The sequence below is a fragment of the Cygnus olor genome, chromosome 6 (genome assembly GCF_009769625.2).
Source record: "Cygnus olor isolate bCygOlo1 chromosome 6, bCygOlo1.pri.v2, whole genome shotgun sequence".
NCBI classification, from domain to species: domain Eukaryota; kingdom Metazoa; phylum Chordata; class Aves; order Anseriformes; family Anatidae; genus Cygnus; species Cygnus olor.
In genome coordinates, this window is record NC_049174.1 from 38,166,625 (window position 1) to 38,183,929 (window position 17,305).

The 17,305-nt window shown below is 40.4% G+C and overlaps 1 protein-coding gene across 2 annotated transcripts in view; it reads left to right on the top strand.

The window, feature by feature from the left end:
* Nucleotides 1-16,614, top strand: part of KIF5C (kinesin family member 5C) — a 70,357-nt gene extending 53,743 nt beyond the window's left edge. The window contains exons 20-26 of one of the 2 annotated variants that reach the window (XM_040560851.1): nt 726-827; nt 1,458-1,518; nt 2,712-2,783; nt 3,613-3,717; nt 6,042-6,258; nt 6,935-7,048; nt 12,856-16,614. In XM_040560851.1, the coding sequence (XP_040416785.1) occupies nt 726-827; nt 1,458-1,518; nt 2,712-2,783; nt 3,613-3,717; nt 6,042-6,258; nt 6,935-7,041 (664 nt within the window). In that variant the 3' untranslated portion in view covers nt 7,042-7,048; nt 12,856-16,614. Of the gene's footprint in view, nt 1-725; nt 828-1,457; nt 1,519-2,711; nt 2,784-3,612; nt 3,718-6,041; nt 6,259-6,934; nt 7,049-8,876; nt 9,265-12,855 lie in introns of those variants that run through there. The other variant, XM_040560852.1, reaches the window with a different exon arrangement.
* The last annotated feature ends 691 nt before the right edge of the window (nt 16,615-17,305 follow it).

Below are 17,305 nucleotides of genomic sequence, written 5' to 3' on the forward strand. Positions count from 1 at the left end.
TATGGTTGGTTTTGTTAGTCTTAATTGTTATCTCTGTATTTCAGAGACTCACAGAAAGTAGTATCCTTATGTGCAACAGCCAACCCTCTAACTATTTTGCATCGTGGCTTAAAGCGTTGAGTTCTTTAGTGAGGAGCTGTTACAATTCTTTAAAACTGGGGAGAAGAAAAGAATACTGTTGTGGTTAATGGAAGCTTGAAGGAGAACAGATTTGACAAATACAGGTTTTGAGAGCCTCTTATAGCTACTCGTCCTGTCACAGACTCAAATATGTCCCATTTTCACATCCTTAATATGTCTTCCTGATGTAGGCGTGTAACTTAGTTGGATACACCAGCACTTGGAAAAATAGTCTTTTTTTTTTTTTTACTGTTGTTCTCTTATTTTTTTAAGAGTTCATAAAATCTAGGCAATCCTGACATGGTGTTCCTGCTTTCCATATTTATAGTGTGGCTAAATGATAATAGGGAAGTAAGGAAGCAGGACAGAAAGACTGCAAGAACAGCGCATGTCCTTTAAAATAAAGGAAACAAAGCAGGAGAGTTTATGGCTGACTGTTTAATTCTCCAGTATTTTAAACTAAAATCTATTGTTTTTCAGATCGCTTAGGCTTAATATTTTCCAGTATTTTGCAGTAGAGCTACTCAGTTTTGTTTATGGAGGCTTACCTATATGTTTATGATCTTCAGGACTGAGCTGTACAGACTTTTTCTTTTGTATTCTAGTATGAATCAGAAGCTGCAACTGGAGCAAGAAAAGCTGAGTGCTGACTATGATAAATTAAAAATTGAGGACCAGGAAAGAGAAATGAAACTGGAAAAGCTCATGTAAGTGAACAGTCTTCTCACCTGGTGTCCGTGAATATATAGTGTCTTTTAATGTGTCCACAGGAAATGCCCTAGTGAGAAACCGTTGTGATGAATTATTCATGCTGAAAATACCATTTCAGTATCAAAGCCAACATGCAGTACTAATGAACGATTACTCATTACTCTTTTTTTCTTTACATCATAGGCTTTTTAATAATAGATTTGGTGGTTGCTGAAAAGGTGTTTTAGAGCTCCAGTTTTATGAAATATCATGGCACGTGTTAAAGCCCCCATTACCTAATGCACAGAAAAAAAAATAAAAAGCAAACAAACAAACAAGAAACGAATAACCAAGAAAAGATTTTAAGAACAGATTTTAAAAATAAATAAATAAATAAAAACCTTTCCTGAAAATGAGAAATACAACTTTCATATATGGACACGTAAAATGCCAGCTAAAATGGACATGGTGTCTCAGCCATTCCATCTGAGAAAGCTGCTAATTTGGGACAGTCAAAAAAATAATTACAAATAAACAGTTTGCTCAAATCTGCAGATAATCCACTCAAACTGAATGTTGATTGATTCTCTTCTGTCTCCTATGACTTTTACATTTTTAATTTGTGTTTAATGTTGTGATCTTTCTAGACTGCTTAATGACAAAAGGGAACAAGCAAGAGAAGATCTTAAGGGGCTGGAGGAAACTGTGGTATGTCCTATTGAAAAGTTATTGAGCTTTTTTTCCCTATCTCTGTCCTTAATGTATTACCAAAACACTTATATCTGTGCTCATGAAAAGGATTGATTTATATCAGAATAGGCTAAATTTGTGCATTTCCCCAAATAGTGAAATTAAATTTCAAAATTTAAGATAAAATGCTACTGTTTCTGTGTCTTGTGGGAAATCTGTCTGTCTATTGGTATTCTGCTTTGCTGTTCCTTTAAATCACCTAAATACCTTTGAGCTATCTTAAATTAAATTTTTGTTCACATTTTTAGAGTTTTAATAATTACTACAACAGGAAGGAAAAATTAAGCATAGCAAATTACAGGAGGGCAGGTGCCATTAAAGGGCAAGTGGTGTCTCATCCCTGCACAACCCCATAAGAAGGCATCAGGCTCGGTAGGCACTGGGTGTCATTTGGATGGCTATTTTGAGAAGGAAGGAGTGAGGAAGTTTCTGTGAGACTAAGGCTGCTCTCACCAGCTTTGGAAAGATAGTTCTCTTCAGAATGGTTTTGGTGAAATATGGGATTGAGCGGACCTTGCTTATCTAGACGGTTTCCTTCCCTGCAAATGATTTAGCTTTTTTGTCCTTCTGGGAGTAGGAGCAGAGTTGTCCCATCTCGTGTCATACGTCCAGTCTGGAGCAAGGTCATTACTTTGCTGAGCCTGAGAAGTTGATGTGTAGAAAAAGCTGGGAAAGCCTGGATTTTTGCCGAGCTTAAAGAGCACTTGAACATCTTAAGTACCTACGAATAAGCACTCAGCCCCATTCAGTGAATTTGCTACACGGTGAGCCCAGAGCTTTTCCACATAGCTGGCTGTGTGTAACCATGGCCAGTTGTGAGACTTCAGCTTTCTGCTGTTGCTGCCCCCACACCCCAGAGCAGAGGTGGTGTATTTTCAGAGGTGGCTTTGGCGTTGCAGACAGCATACGGCAATGCACTGGCAGGAGGAGTGTGTGCCCTGGCTTTCTGTGAGCGCCTGAACTGGGCTGCTTGAACAGCCAGTGCCTGCACGTCCAGGCAGGAACATCTCTGTAGGCAAATCACACTGAAGTCCTGTGAAGTCCTATTATCCACTCTAGAGGTGGTTTGTTTCGGTTTGGTTTTGGTTTTTAACCCCAGACTATCTACTATGTCTTACTGGCTTGTCACTTTTCCTGTAATTTGTTTCCAGGCAAGAGAACTTCAGACTCTTCATAACCTACGCAAACTGTTTGTTCAAGATCTCACCACCCGTGTTAAAAAAGTAAGAACATACTCTTTTGAATCGGTCTTTTTTTTTTAATTTTCGTTCTTTTGGTATGCTGGAATCCACTAGTGCATATGGTTACAAAATGGGATTTTTTTCAGTAACAGTGAGTAATAAAATTAAGTGTTCTGATGTTTATCTAGGTTTTGGCTCTAATTTGTTAAGGAAAAGTCTTGGTAGTTAAGTGAAATGTACTGATCCAGTTCAGTTACTACATTCTGAAAGATGGAATAATGGATACCAGAAATTACTCAATATAACGTGCACTAACGTATGCTACGCACTGAATGCTGTGGCCCTTTCTTTTTACGGGCTTGTGGCTACACAGCCTCTTCCTAGCAAAATTATTATTTGGCCAAAGACAAATTTCTCAGCAGAAATTCATGCATTTTTAACTGTTGAAGAAGAGCTAAAAGTTGCATAAATATTAAAAGACTTTACAGTGCTTTTCAGTTTTCTAGTGGTTTGGGAGAAGAGTTGTTATTATTATTATTATTATTTATTTATTTATTTATTTATTTATTGAGATTGAAAACCCATATTTGCTAAGAATGTCTCCCAGAACTGGAAGAAGGGAAATGCTTTTTCCCCTAAATCTGTGATTTTCCTGTTCAGGATCCCTACATAATTTTTCAGTAAGAATAGTTTATTTTCTTTATAGAGGGCAATACAGCCCCTAAATATCAAATGAACAGATAAAATAAATTCTCTACAATTCGAGGCTCTGGAAGACTTTTCTGTCTTTGGCAAGCTTAAATTCAAAAATGCCTGAGCTTCCTCTTGAGTTTCTGCATGGTTTTGCTGAATCCTGGAACTCTCCTTGCAGAGCGTTGAGCTTGACAGCGATGATGGAGGCGGAAGTGCTGCGCAGAAGCAGAAAATTTCCTTTCTTGAGAACAACCTGGAACAGCTTACAAAGGTTCACAAACAGGTAGGGACTTCGCTTCCTTCCAGTGCCTAGTTACTATTTAATCAAAAGCTACTGTGTCTTTTCCGTTCGTTAATAGTAAATGCTTCTGAAAATTCAGCCATGGCAAAAACTTGATATGTAACACTGTTCTGTAGTATTACAAATTGCTTTTTTTAAACTCACATTTTTCTATGTTTAAGGGGGTAATTATTGAAGGTAAAATGTAGGTACTGTTTAAAGAAATGGTACCTATAGTTCTCAAATAAATTTCTTGGCCTTAGGAGCTGGTGTTAGAGCTGCTCTTCCCACTACCCCTACTTCTTGGCGTCTCGTTGTGCTTTAGCCCTGGCAGGCAGCTCAGCACCTCGCAGCCACTCGCTCACTCAGCGGGATGGGGGAGAGCAGCAGAAAGGTAAAAGTGCAAGAACTCGTGGGTTGAAATAAGGACAGCTTAATAGGTAAAGCAAAAGCTGCACGTGCAAGCAAAGCTAAGCAAGGAATTCATTCACTTCTCTTCCCTTTGGCAGGCAGGTGTTCAACCACATCCAGGAAAGCAGGGCTCATCACCTGTAACAGTTTCTTGGCAGGACACACACCATCACCTTGAACGTCTCCCCCTCCTCCTCCTTTACCCCAGCTTTTATTGCTGGAAATAGAGGTTTTCTGTGCAGCTGAAGGGCTGATACCTCCCCAGGATGCAAAGATTGGCCATTTCTGGGCGTGTTAATCTCAGCTCCCTCTTTCTTAAGAGTTCCTGTTTCTGCCCAGAGAGCCCCTCGCTGTGGGTGCCAGCCTGAGCAGGGGGAGGTGGAGGAGATGTGCGGTAGGCAAGCGTGTTGGTAATAGGTTGAGAAAAGAGCCTGACCTTCTGCTTACTTGCAAGTCTGTATATATCAATGGTGTGTGTGTATATATATCTTGTTAGATAAAATTGGATCATTTCTGCCAATGAGTAAGCTTCCACCCTCTTAAAAGATGTCAGATGTCAGCATCATAGAACTGTATCCTGCGTCTCAGTTGCAGAGTACAAAGTAGTAAAAGAGGCTTCTGGTTTCATTTTTGAATCGTAACATAACATTCTCCATTGCAGCTTTCTGAACCTGTTAGAGACAGAGCGATCTCCAAGATTTGCTTTTTTTTTATTCCTGTAGAAATGCCAAAAATGCAGGCACCGCTGCACTCTGACGAGTGTCCGTTAAGGTTCAGTATTTTAAGGTTCCTGGTTAACAGATGGTTTAAAGACCTAGTTTCTAAATGTGGAAACCAGGACGTGTTAATAATGTTTTTCGTTTTACTGTTTTGCCTTTTTTGCACTCTGTTCATGCGTCTGCTGGTTTTTCAGATACAGATTTTTATAGCTCTCATTAGTGTATATTTACTCAAAAACAGCTAAGGAGCCCATGTCTCATAAGAAACTTAAATAAAAAATGACATTGGACTTGACCTGAATATGATATCATTCTGCTCTTATTTCAAATTCTGTTGGGTAGAACATGTGCTCAACACTTTCAGAAAAAGCACATTGTGACAAATTTTTTTTTAAGCTTTGTTTCTGTTTTTCTTCTGGCACTCAGCCTGGACTAGCAGGTGTAAAACATTTTCATTTTCAAACAATGTGTGAATGTTACTGCATGCTGTTGCTTTGCTGTATTATTTATATGGTAGTTAAAGCATTTTCTTCGCTTCGCTCCAAAAAGGGGAGAATCGCTCCTTTGGAACAGTAATCTGTTGACTTTTAGCAGTGCTATAATTGTTCAGTAGAAATTGTACCATTTTTTCTAACTGAAATTCTGTTTGCATCAGGCTTTATTTATCTAAAAGTAAATCCCCCTTCTGCTGCTTATAATGTTAGATATTTTTCTGAAAAGTGGAAACTTTATATTCCTCAAACATTGCTAAGAAATCACTTTGCAGTTTTTAAGTATTGAGATGATCAAGTATTTGTGAAATGCCAGACACGTCCGTGTTCTGAAAAAAATGCAGATTCTGTCACAGCTGCTCTGAGGGTCTGGAAAATTGGTTATCGCAGCAGTGCCCTGCAATGGATGGGTTTGTCTTGGAGCCCTCACCTTTCAGGATCATCTGTGAAATCCTGTTGAGTGGAATAAACTCTCTTGTTCTTTGATCTTCCTGTGGAACTTCAGCTGGACGAATGAGCAGCACGATTAAAAGAAAATAAATCACTCTTTTGTATAAGCTTTTTCCAGGCATTTCTGGAAGAAACCTGTTTCTTTCATTCAGGGCATACAAGGTGTGAAGAGGAATAGGGATGTTTGCTGTCTCCTTGTAAGAGGACCTCTCCTGTAGTTTCTCACAGGATATTTTTGAAACTTCTCTTCTTGCAGTTGGTACGTGATAATGCAGATCTTCGTTGTGAGCTTCCTAAGCTGGAAAAACGACTTAGAGCTACGGCAGAGAGAGTTAAGGCCCTGGAGAGTGCACTGAAGGAGGCCAAGGAAAATGCCATGCGTGACCGCAAGCGCTACCAGCAGGAGGTGGATCGCATTAAGGAGGCTGTAAGAGCCAAAAACATGGCACGGAGAGCACACTCTGCTCAAATTGGTAAGGACACGCTGCTGAAGGGTTAGTGGCTGCTCACATATTTCACAGTTGGTTTGTTTGCTCATGTTTAAATAAAGAGAGCTTTGAAAGCAGGAGTCCGGGGCAAACCACTGGGTCTGCTTCTCCTGTGTTGCACAAGAATCTTCAAAGAGTTCACTTTTTAATAGAATATGCCCCACCTAAAGTTTAAAGTGCCTCTGCTATTTGGCTCAGTAAATAAATGGCATAATGGGTCTTGTGAGACATTCTAATGACCTGAAAACTTGTCTCTTTAAATCAGTCTCTCACTTTCTTCCTGCTCCCTTACATACGTTTGTTCTGCTTTTCAGCCCCTTCCTCTCTTTTTGCCTGATTACTACTTGTACTTTAATTTGGGCTGGGTAGAGTCAAATATTCCTATATAATTCAGTTGTGTGATATATCTGTGTGGTGCAATCTGAATCCATGCATACAAGACGAGAGGAATAAGATAGTTAAATGGCTCTGCAACAAGCAGAAAAGTGATGTACTTGTGGTTGGCCAAGGTAAGGGAACACAGTGTGCGTGACTACAGACTAAATTGCCAAGCAGTTTCTTTTTTGTAAAAAAGAGGGTTTGTACTAGAGGATAAAGTGAGATACAAGATCTTGTACAAAAACCTAAATGTCCTGTTTGGTTTCCTACTTTTACTCCGCAGCCAAGCCCATCCGCCCTGGTCATTACCCAGCGTCTTCTCCGACAGCTGTTCATGCCATCCGAGGGGGAGGGATGTCAAACTCCAGCTACTATCACAGCACCAAATAGACAAGAAGTAAGACCAAAGAAACTTACCCAACCATTCTTTCACCGATCACCCACTTTTCTTGTATCTAAGTCCTGCTTTTAGCAGTATTTTTTTTCCTAGTTTCAGTGGGAGTCTTTTGCCCATGGTTTAACTGTGAAAATTAGTGATTTAAGTGAGGATTGCCTTGTTTAGAGTACTTTGCAACCTGCTGCCCAGAGTTTTTATTTTAATGACTTATCAGTTAAAACTTTTTTAATAAACTGAAATGCCATTGCAAATCTGTACTGAAATTAGCACATAGAGGTGTGAAACTCATGCAGTAAAAATAGAGTTCTAGGGGCTGCTTCGTTTTCTACTTTCTCTGACATGATGATGTTATCCTTGTTGTGATATTCCTTAAGGATAAAGACTTCTAGTAACTCACCCTGTACTAGGAACTAGTTCCATGTAGCCGAAAAGTAACCAGCCACCCCTGTGCCCTGCAGGAGCTGCCTGTGGACAGACCATGCCTGCGAACTAGTAAGGATTTTTCCTGGGCATAGCTCAAAATGGAAAACATTAGAAGCTGAAAACATCATGCTTTAGGGTGAGACACTACTTGAGAGTTGGATGCATATGGTAAACATGCTCCTTCACAAGCATGTCACTTTTTCCTCCTGCCCCTCAAGCACAGGGGGCAGGGGCAGCCCCAGCCCCGAGCCCCAGCCCTCTCCCTCCGTGCCCCTGAGCAGCTGTAATCAGCCACCTGGGGAGCACAGAGCCCTGCAGCCCAGAGCAGGGGAAAAGCAGCCTTAAGTGGCAGCAGCACTGAATTCTCCAGACTTGAGCGTCAGAATTTGGCAAACTTTACTTTTACTTCTTTTGCTTTGTACTCTTATTCAGCTCTCTTAGCTAAAAATATAAATATTTTGCTTTAGTGCAAGTGCTTGAGGGTTTCTCTGTCTTCTCCTAAGCAAAAATCCTGTCCAGGAAAGAAGAACTACATACTCCCATGCGACTGCTTCGTGTACTCTACCTCCCATTAGGTGCTCATCGTTTCTGAGATATTTTACATCTGTTATTATTTTAGTTGATAACTTTGTTACAGGCATATTAAGAGGTGGATGGTAGTAAGTGGCTGTGAAAAGCAGCCAGCGGACTGCTAGAATGTCTTTCCAAGTCTGGCTCTTTTCTCCTCCAGAGGATTAATTCTGTCTTATGACTCTTTTCTGATAATACGTGGTTTCCTTTAGGCATCTGGCATTCTTGGGTGTGTTTTTCTTTTTCTTTTACTTTTTTTTTTTTTGAGAATGCTTCGTGTCATGCATGCATGCAAACCATCCATCACATCAGTCAAGCTTTTATTGTGTCGTGTGGATTGTTTCTGTTCATTGTGTTTTCTGTGAGCCCTGTAGCTGCAAGCAACATATTTTTGCTGTGGATGAATTAGGGCAAGTCTTTGCCGAGTGCTTTAGTGCATTAGTTGATTCTGAACTGAAATTTGCTTTTCCGTCTCATAGGAGCGATAGCCTTTATCTACTTCTCTGCATTCCCGTGAATGAGCAAAGGGAAAAGAGTGTGATAAAGGGGCCCGTAAACTATTTCCAGCGATACATAATAACAGCTGCTCTGCGGGGAAAAAAAGCCGCTACCTGCCTAAGCTGGGCAGGTCTTTAATATACCGTCTGCTGCGAAATTAAAACTGGCAGGCTCGAGTAGGCCACACACTAGGTGTAGGCACATGACAAGCGAATAGCTGTAGATTAATAAAAGTTATTAACAAAGCAAATACACGTGAAACTAGTTGAGCATATAATAAGATAGGACTTTAGATGGTAATAAAGAGCCATCAGAATCTCTCTTTCAAATGTTTTAGATGCTGAGCATTATATTTGAGGATGGTGGAGGAGATTCGGGCTGCGCTTGGAGCACGTCACTGAGTAGCTCATGGACAAGGGGGGTGGAGAAAAAGAATAGGGGAGATCTTAGAAGAAGCTGGCTAAACTTAGGGATTTATGGTTTCTGAAAAAATTAGGGGGAAAAAAGATCTGAAAACCAAATGGAAGCCCTGCAGACTGGAATGAAACCAATTAAAAAGTGCGTGTGTGTGTGTTTCTTAGCTGATAGTAATGTTCCTTTTTGGCTTTTATCAGACTAAAACCCCTTGCTGCTCAAGATTCAGTCTAACACTTAGCTGTACAATGTCATATATACCGTAAATAAGACAACAATTTGAAATGTCATGCTGCCATTGCTTCTTCAGAGAACCATATTTCTGAGGCTTTATATTTATTTATTTTTATTTTTTTTAACCCAGTTAAGTTCTAGATTTCTTTTTTGCGCAAATGTCTTGAAGGTACAGTAAATTAAGGCTGGGCAGTGATTAAAAAAGGTCAATTCTCGTTGGCTTTGGTCCTTTCATTAAAAACGTTGTTGGCAAATTGCTAGCATTCGGCTGCCAAATGATTTGGGGAGTATTATAGAAATCTGAGTTCTAAGCCTGATGGATGAAAGCCCGGGGACCTTAGTTGAGAGTATTAGTAAAGGTGCTACTTCTGCAGGGAACATTTTATACGGGTTATTTTCATAACATTGTTGGCAGCCCCACCATATGACCTGTGCTCTTGAATAGCACAGAGCTTTCTTTTATATTCCTTTAGCAGCAGTGAAATAAAAACGGCTTTTCTAGATAAATGTTTGCTGTCAAGTAACGTGGCCTATCTCTGGAATGAAAATTTTACATCAGGACGAGGGGAAATTTGTCTTAGTTTCATTCATCATTCGCAGTAAAGATAATAGCCACTTATTGCTGCTGGAGTGGTCAGTGATTGAGTTATTAACCAGAGCAGACTACCCCATCAGTAACAGCCAGCAGTGCTTTGGCTGTTTTTACAAAGTTTGCTGGTAAAGTTTGTTCTGCAGACCTGGGCAAGCCTACGAGGCTGGTCAGGGCCAAGTTCAACCCCGTTTGGGCCACATTGCCTGGGGCCCATGTGCATCGTGTAAGGAGGTGATTTCTACCCTCGAAAGTTTAGTGTTTGAATAACAGCAGATGGGAGAGAAAGATACGTGGGTGTTAATAAAATGTCAGAAATTGCAAATTGCTGGTAGCTGGCTTAAACAGAAGACTCAGTGGGCCAAGGAATGGCTCTCTGAGGTAATTCCTTATGCTGTCTAAATTGCAGGCATTTTCAGAAATACAGCTGCAATGAATTTGTTACCTGGGGCACACCTCAAAGCTAGATCTGATGGATTTAGGAGAAAGGGAGTTCGCACTGGTGTGGCTAAAAGGGTTATTGCTGCAGCGAGAGGCCTGACGGGGTGCAGTGCGTTTCTGTGAGAAGGTGGCACTGAATTGCTACAACCCCATAGCTAAATTAACGCTGGGGTTTCATGGGGCTTTGGGGATTGAGAATACAACAGAATAGTTCAGTTGGAAAGGACTTTCAAAGATCGCCAAGTCCAACTGCCTGACCTCTTCAGGGCTAACCGAAAGGTAAAGCCTGTCACTGAGGGCATCATCCAACCGCCTCCGGACCCCTGCCAGGCGGTGGTCATCAGCCACCTCCACAGGATGCCTGTGCCAGTGTTCGACCACCCTCACATAAAGAAATTCTTCCCCATGTCCAGTCCGAGCCTCCCCTGGCGCAGCTCTGTGCTGGTCCTGCCATCCGTCCCCAGGGAGCAGAGCCCGGCGCCTGCCGCTGCGCTTCCCTCCTCTAGGGGGTCAACAGCACCTCCCAGCTCGGTGTCACTGCCAAACTTTATTCTGTTTTAACAAAAATAGCTGAAATACATTCTCCAGTTTCTGAATTTTGTGGGGAGAAGTATATTGAAAAAACTTGAAAGCACAATGCTCCCCATTTGGGAAGAGCTGCAAGTTGTATCGTGTGGACAACTGATTTAGTTTCTCTGCTGGTCAACTGCAGAGCTTAGTTGTATACTGACATATTTAAAACTATATTTAGGAGTAGTTTCTAAATGCAGCTAAATACAGTGCAGGCTTCAAAAAGGTTAATATATTTTTTTTTTCAAACAGTATGTATTTTTATATACATACACACAGATGTTTTCCACGTGGCGAAGGGAGAGGCGAGCCATGGTGCTGCTGCACTTCTGCAGCCCACGACTTGGTCAGGATTTTCTCCAGGTGGAGCAGAGATCATCTTTAGGTCTGCTTTGGTTACATCGTGGACCTAACGTGGCCCGGGCCAGGTAGGGCCGAGGCGCAGGGGAAGGATGGGTGACAGCAGCACGCACTCGAGGTGCTTCGTTGGAGAGCAGTTTGGGTGCTGTATGCACACTGCTGGCTTGGCTATCACCGTCTGTGTAGCACCTTGCTGAATGGCTGAGCAGCAGGCCGAAGGATAATGCTGATATCGATAATACTGACCTCCTGATCTTCATCCACCTGTGAGCAAGCTGGTTTGTGTGTACTGGGGGTGCTCAGGTGCCCTGTGGAAGCCTTGGACAGACAGACAGACCAGTAGCAGATATGGGCAACTACGTACGTTGGCATGTGCGTGCTTTGGTATTTCAAATCTTAAGGAAGCTGGTTACCCGCCTGTCCTGCCCTTCTCATATTTACTCAAACTCAACTGATGCCTCATTCTGAAAGCGAAGAAAAGAAGTGAAATGAAGATACACTAACGATTGCAGTAATGCTCAGTCACCACTTGCTGAAATTATTAAAACGACTTGTATGGGATTGGTATTTGTGAAACACGCTGTGCAAACAGGCTCCTGACTAAATGACTTCCCTTATCCTGAAGTCTCTGGTATGTTCCCAGCACCTCCCCATCCTTGAGCAAGATGAATAACTATATTTAATCTAGCCAGACCACAGATTAATCTAGGCAATAAGAGGCATGAATTAATAACCATCCTGGTCTCCTTGAAGATGTTAACAAGGATGACAACTAGGAGGCACTACAATTGTCACTGCTAAATCGGGGTAAATTTAAAGAAACAGCAATGAGGTGATTCTTTTTAATACTTTGATCTGTAATACCAAAAAGTTTTGTTCTAAGTTATCATACAAGAAAATGTTTAATTAAGTAAAACATTGCTTTTGTAAGACTGATTTTATACTAGCTACTTTAAAAAAAAAGAAGTGACAGGCACATTCAGTTACTCGTCCGTTGCTTTCCATATGGCTAATGGGAACTGCATAACAATTTGAAATGCAATAGTTTTTAAAAGTCTGTGTTTCAAATTACTTACTTAATATTATTATTTATTCAAATACCTACCAGGATATATGCAAATAATACAGATATCAGGAAAGTACCTTTCTGCCAGGAGACCTGTGCAACTGAAGGATTTTTCTGGATTTGTCATTTTTTATTCCTTTCATTTTATAATATGTTTGCAAACTCGATTGCAGTTACATTCCTTACTTGTTAATTAAGATACGCACACATCTGTTCTTCAGCATATCCAGGTGACTAGCAGTGGAGAGGAAAATCCCATTAAAAGAACAAAGAGATAAAGGGGAGGAGGGAGAAGTCAGACCTTTAGCTAGTGTTTAAGGATGTATTTAGACAAGGCATAAATGCTGTGTTACTGGTGGCAAAGAATGAATTTCATCAAGATAATTGTTTCATTATGACTGTGCCAATTTGTGGGCTGGAAACTTTAAAATTAGACCTGACAAAATTCCTCTCCGAGGCTGAGTAAGCTCATGTCATGAATTATTAAAATTGTGCTTCCCCTTGCTGTTATTGTGGCTGTTTGTTTGCTGCGCATTGGGTTTCCGTGAAGCGTAGGTATCAATTATTTGCCGTGTTGCGTATCTGCTTTCTCATCTAAAACATCCACTAATTATTGTTACCTTTCTCGCTCTCTTTCGACAGGTCAGTTCCACTTAGCATGTTAAGGACTGTCATTAAGTCACTAGTTTCTTTTTTCCCTCCTCTTCAACCTGATCCACATCCTGTTCATCCTGCGCTTCCTACAGCCATCTGCGATGCACCGGTCCTAGGTATTTTGAGCTTCGTAGGATCTCCACGTGTACAGAAGTGTTCGGCTCAACTCTTCTACAGATACTTGTACAATGTATTTAACATAACCATCTAAGTAACGATAGGAAGTCTGCCACTCAGAATCGCTCACTGACTGCGTTTGACCCCTTGGCGCTGGTTAGGTTGGGGCTTCTACACTCAGATCGATGCTTTTCGAAGTCCTCTCTTGCATCAGTAAATCCCAACTTCTGGCATCAAAGAATTAATTATTCAGTGACCAAGTGCCATCAAAGGCAGGTGATTGTGCTCAGTCATGACTGATTTACTGTATAATATACATATTATTTTATATTTTTAGGGGATGAAAATGTGCTGCTATATGGTTTAATTTTACTGCTTACATTTTTGGAAGTAAATTTCCCCAAAGAACCATTTGTAATATCCTGGTAAAAATCTTTGGACTGTACAAAATAACCTTTATTGCAGTACCTGGTAAAGATCAAATGGGATGCAGAGAAATCTGTTAGTATAGGTCTAGGTTTTTGAAGTTTGGTAGTTACATGAATATATCTGTGTGACCTATCTTAAAATTAAGATCTGATCTGCTTGTAGTTCTCCCTACGGTGGTGGGTTTTCCTGGAGTGTGATGGCTAGCCACGTGTTCGTGAGCATTGTTCTCTATGAAATTTTGAAAGCTTTCAGAATGCTGCAGAAGTCTTGTCTTGGGAAAGCCGACAAGCATCCCCCGCTCCCCTTCCCACATGCCTTCGGCAAGCCCCAATCTGCTCACACCGGAATTCAGACGTGGCAGTGAGCAGCCCCCTACCGGAACAGATGCTACCTTAAAGAAACAAAAAATCCCCTCAAAGCCCCAGGCCCTACCTTAGAAAAGATATTTTACAGAGAGGGTCCAAAAGGAGGTGAGGGTTACATACTCAAGCTGTCCTTTGCAGACCAAATTCGGGAGTAGATGTGTTAGGAGATGAAGAGCGTATTGCAAGGGGAAGAGAATGTATTTATTGCTTGTGTACTGCCACGTTGCAATATGCAGGCCATCCTACAGATAGTACACCTGTGCTCACGGAGCTAAGGATGAGACCGCTTGCCTTCCCTGGACCTCTCCGGTGCCAGACGGGAAAGTTTCCACCTTCTCAGCAAGGGGGCACTGGAATCCTTCTGGGAAAGCTCAGCTGGCAGGTAGAAGCTACCGCTTCTCCTCGCGTGCCTACTGCTTCTGCCACACACATATCCCCATCCTTCAAATGCACGGTATCCAACCTGAGCTCTTAAGGAAGCGTGGCTTTTAGGAAGGTTATGGCCGAGCATAGCCCTCTAGTCTTCTTTTGCAGAAGTTTGCTCTTACTTAATTTGAGACTTATATATATATATATTTTAATTTCTGAATGTGTTCATGTTATTAGACATAAAACTATTTAGGTAATGTAGAGCCTTTTGAAAGATTGTGAATTGACTTTAGATTTTTTTTTTTTACTGAAATTATTTAAGTTCTTGCAAAGTAAGTTGGACTTAATTTAACTTTTTTTTTTTAATGTTGCACTATATTGGGGAGCATTTTGCTAAAATATTTAATGAAGTTGCAAATTTGCATGTATTTAATTTATTTTGTATTTTTCAAAGTTTTATATTTTCTTTATGTGCATGTGCACTGCCAGGAAAATGAACTGTGAACTTGCCATATGCAATCTTTAATAAAATTACTAATTCAAAACTACTCTGTGCTATATTATCAGCTGTTCAGAGCTGAAATTTCTACTATGAACTCATTATCCTCTTGTTTTGGTTCTAAAGCAGTTGTCTTAAAAAAGAATACCAAACTGTTAGTTGCCGTCAAAGATTTTGTATTGTAGTATAGCTTCTGCTCTGTATCTTGAATTCAAAGTTTATGAAGGAATTGCATTTAAATGCAGCATTAGCTTAAAAAATTTCATGAGATCCTCACACCATCATCATTAGTTACATGTGACAGTTTAGACAGCTTTCTTCAGCTTGAGGAATAAGTTAGCTTTGACATCTCTTAATTGCGCTAGTGCTGATCAGCCAGTCAGTTCACCTAGCTAAAATAAAGCGAGTTTCTCCAAGTTAACTTCTGCATCAAGACTGTAAGAGGACTTTCTAAAACTGAAATGACGACAAGATGCATTAGGTTAAATCCTCAAAAAGAAATGCCTAAGATACTTACTCAATTGGAAAATATTACATCGGTCAATTGAATTTATTTTGCTTATGGGTTCTTGTTTTGTACGCCTATTTTAATTAGGCAACTTAAGTTTGTATTGCGTACTGTATATTCAACTTTTGTACCATTTTTAAGTCTAACACATTTTATACATAGAAATGAAAACCACACATCTGCTCTGCAGAGATCAAACCCTGTCTTTTGCTATTTCCACTACTTGATGCTATCTTACTTTGCTCTTTGAATGTTGTGTTATATTTATTCTTAGGCTAATTTTAAAGTTGTGATTTATATAGCGCAAATTAAATTTGTTGTGCATGGGACAAATTTTGGTGGAAACACTGTTCACAAATGGAAAACGTACTTCAGATGAAACTAAAATGCATATTGTTCTTTTTGCTAGTAATAAAAAACTATTTCCTGCTCACCTGAGCTTCTCTTAATGATATGTTCAAATATCTTGTGTTTGTCCTTGAATTCATGTTTCATTGACTTGTTTTCTCAAAAGCAAGGAAAGTTAAACCTGGGAAGATCTTGGCTGACACATTTTAAGTTTGTATTTTACTCACAAGGGTGAAATTAGATTATCCTGAAAATATTGAAAGGGTTTTTTTTTTTTTTTTTAAAAGCCAAGAAGTGGTGATTTCTGCCAACAGACTTTATGAGTAACTTTTAAATATAATTTTAGAAAGCCTTATGGATTACACATTTGCCTGAAATTTTGATAAATAAGGCTTGGAGTTGAAATAAATAATTTTAAGCTTAACATAGTTTCATTTGGGTAAATGGGTATTTAAACCAATTGCTCATGGAGGTCCAAAAGGAAGAGGCCTAATCAACTATCCATTACTGGAGGAGGAAGACCTTGAGTAATCATGAGGGTATGTATCAGCTGGAAATTAAAGGAATTAAAAAATAAATTGGCAGGATAATCTGATTCTACCCTTGCTTTGATTTTCATCTTTGCCGTGCCTGTATGAACTGAAGTGCACTGGACAAGGTCTGCTGTACTGGATGGAACACCGCTCCACGCGTTTGTCTCTCGCTCTCACAATCTTGTCCATTTGAAACACTTTTTATGGTGGGAGAACCGCAGGGGTTGAGGCATTCTGTAGAATTATACATGTCTAGTTTGTAAAGTGTGTAACGTGTACTGCAGATGTGTATTCTCTGGGCTCTATGTATCTTTACAGTAGTGTTCATTTTAGGAAAAAATAAAGTGTGGACACGTTTTGCTGGTAACAAGGGGAAATTTTTTTGCCATTGCATTGAGCAATGCTGAAATGTATTAAACTCTTGATAGCAGATCTGAACCCTTCTTCCCCCATCCCATGGAGATAAGTATTTTATCTTCGTTCTAAAATTCTATCAGAAATGGATGGATACACTGGCAGACTGCATGATGTATCATTTGAAAACCGTTACAGTGGAAAATAAAACTGAACTAAACTTTCCAGTGTGCGTGTTGTGTGACTCTACGTACAGCAGCTGTGTCCCGGGGTGCTCTGCCCACGCCTGGCAGCGCAGGAGGTCCCTGTTCAACACAGCTGCATATTGAGGACGCCGGCAGGATCTTAGCCCTTCCTCTAAATGAAATGGGAGGGAAATGAACACAGGATATTATTTTTATTTTTTATAATTGCATCTTCTCTACAGCATCTCTGTGGAAGTCTTCCTTCTTCCTATTCTTTTTCAGTAGCCTGCAGGGTGACAGGGAGACTCTTCCACTTACCCTTTGCATACATTTCCATTTTTATAGGAACGTTATGCTTGCTTTATATACAGTGTAATGGAGTTAAAAGTTCCTGTGTGCTTGTCACCTCCCTGAAGTTATACTTCGGAGCTTCATAAACTGCTTATTTTCTCAATTACCTTCTTTTCCACTCAGCAATGCAAATGTATGGCAATCCAGAATTTCTATTGAAAGGGATTGCGCTGTGTTTGTTGGTGAATAGGTTTCTAATGAGGATTATGTGGTTTTGTACCATTACCTACATCTGCTCACACTGCTTTTGCTCAGGGCCCGTGAGGAGGCCGTGTACAGCCGAAGCAGGCTGTGTCGGCTTTCTGGCAGGGGATGGGTGGCCCTTGCCCAGCCCGACAGGTCAGCCAGAAAAATGCTGATCTCCAAGAGCTAGGCAAATG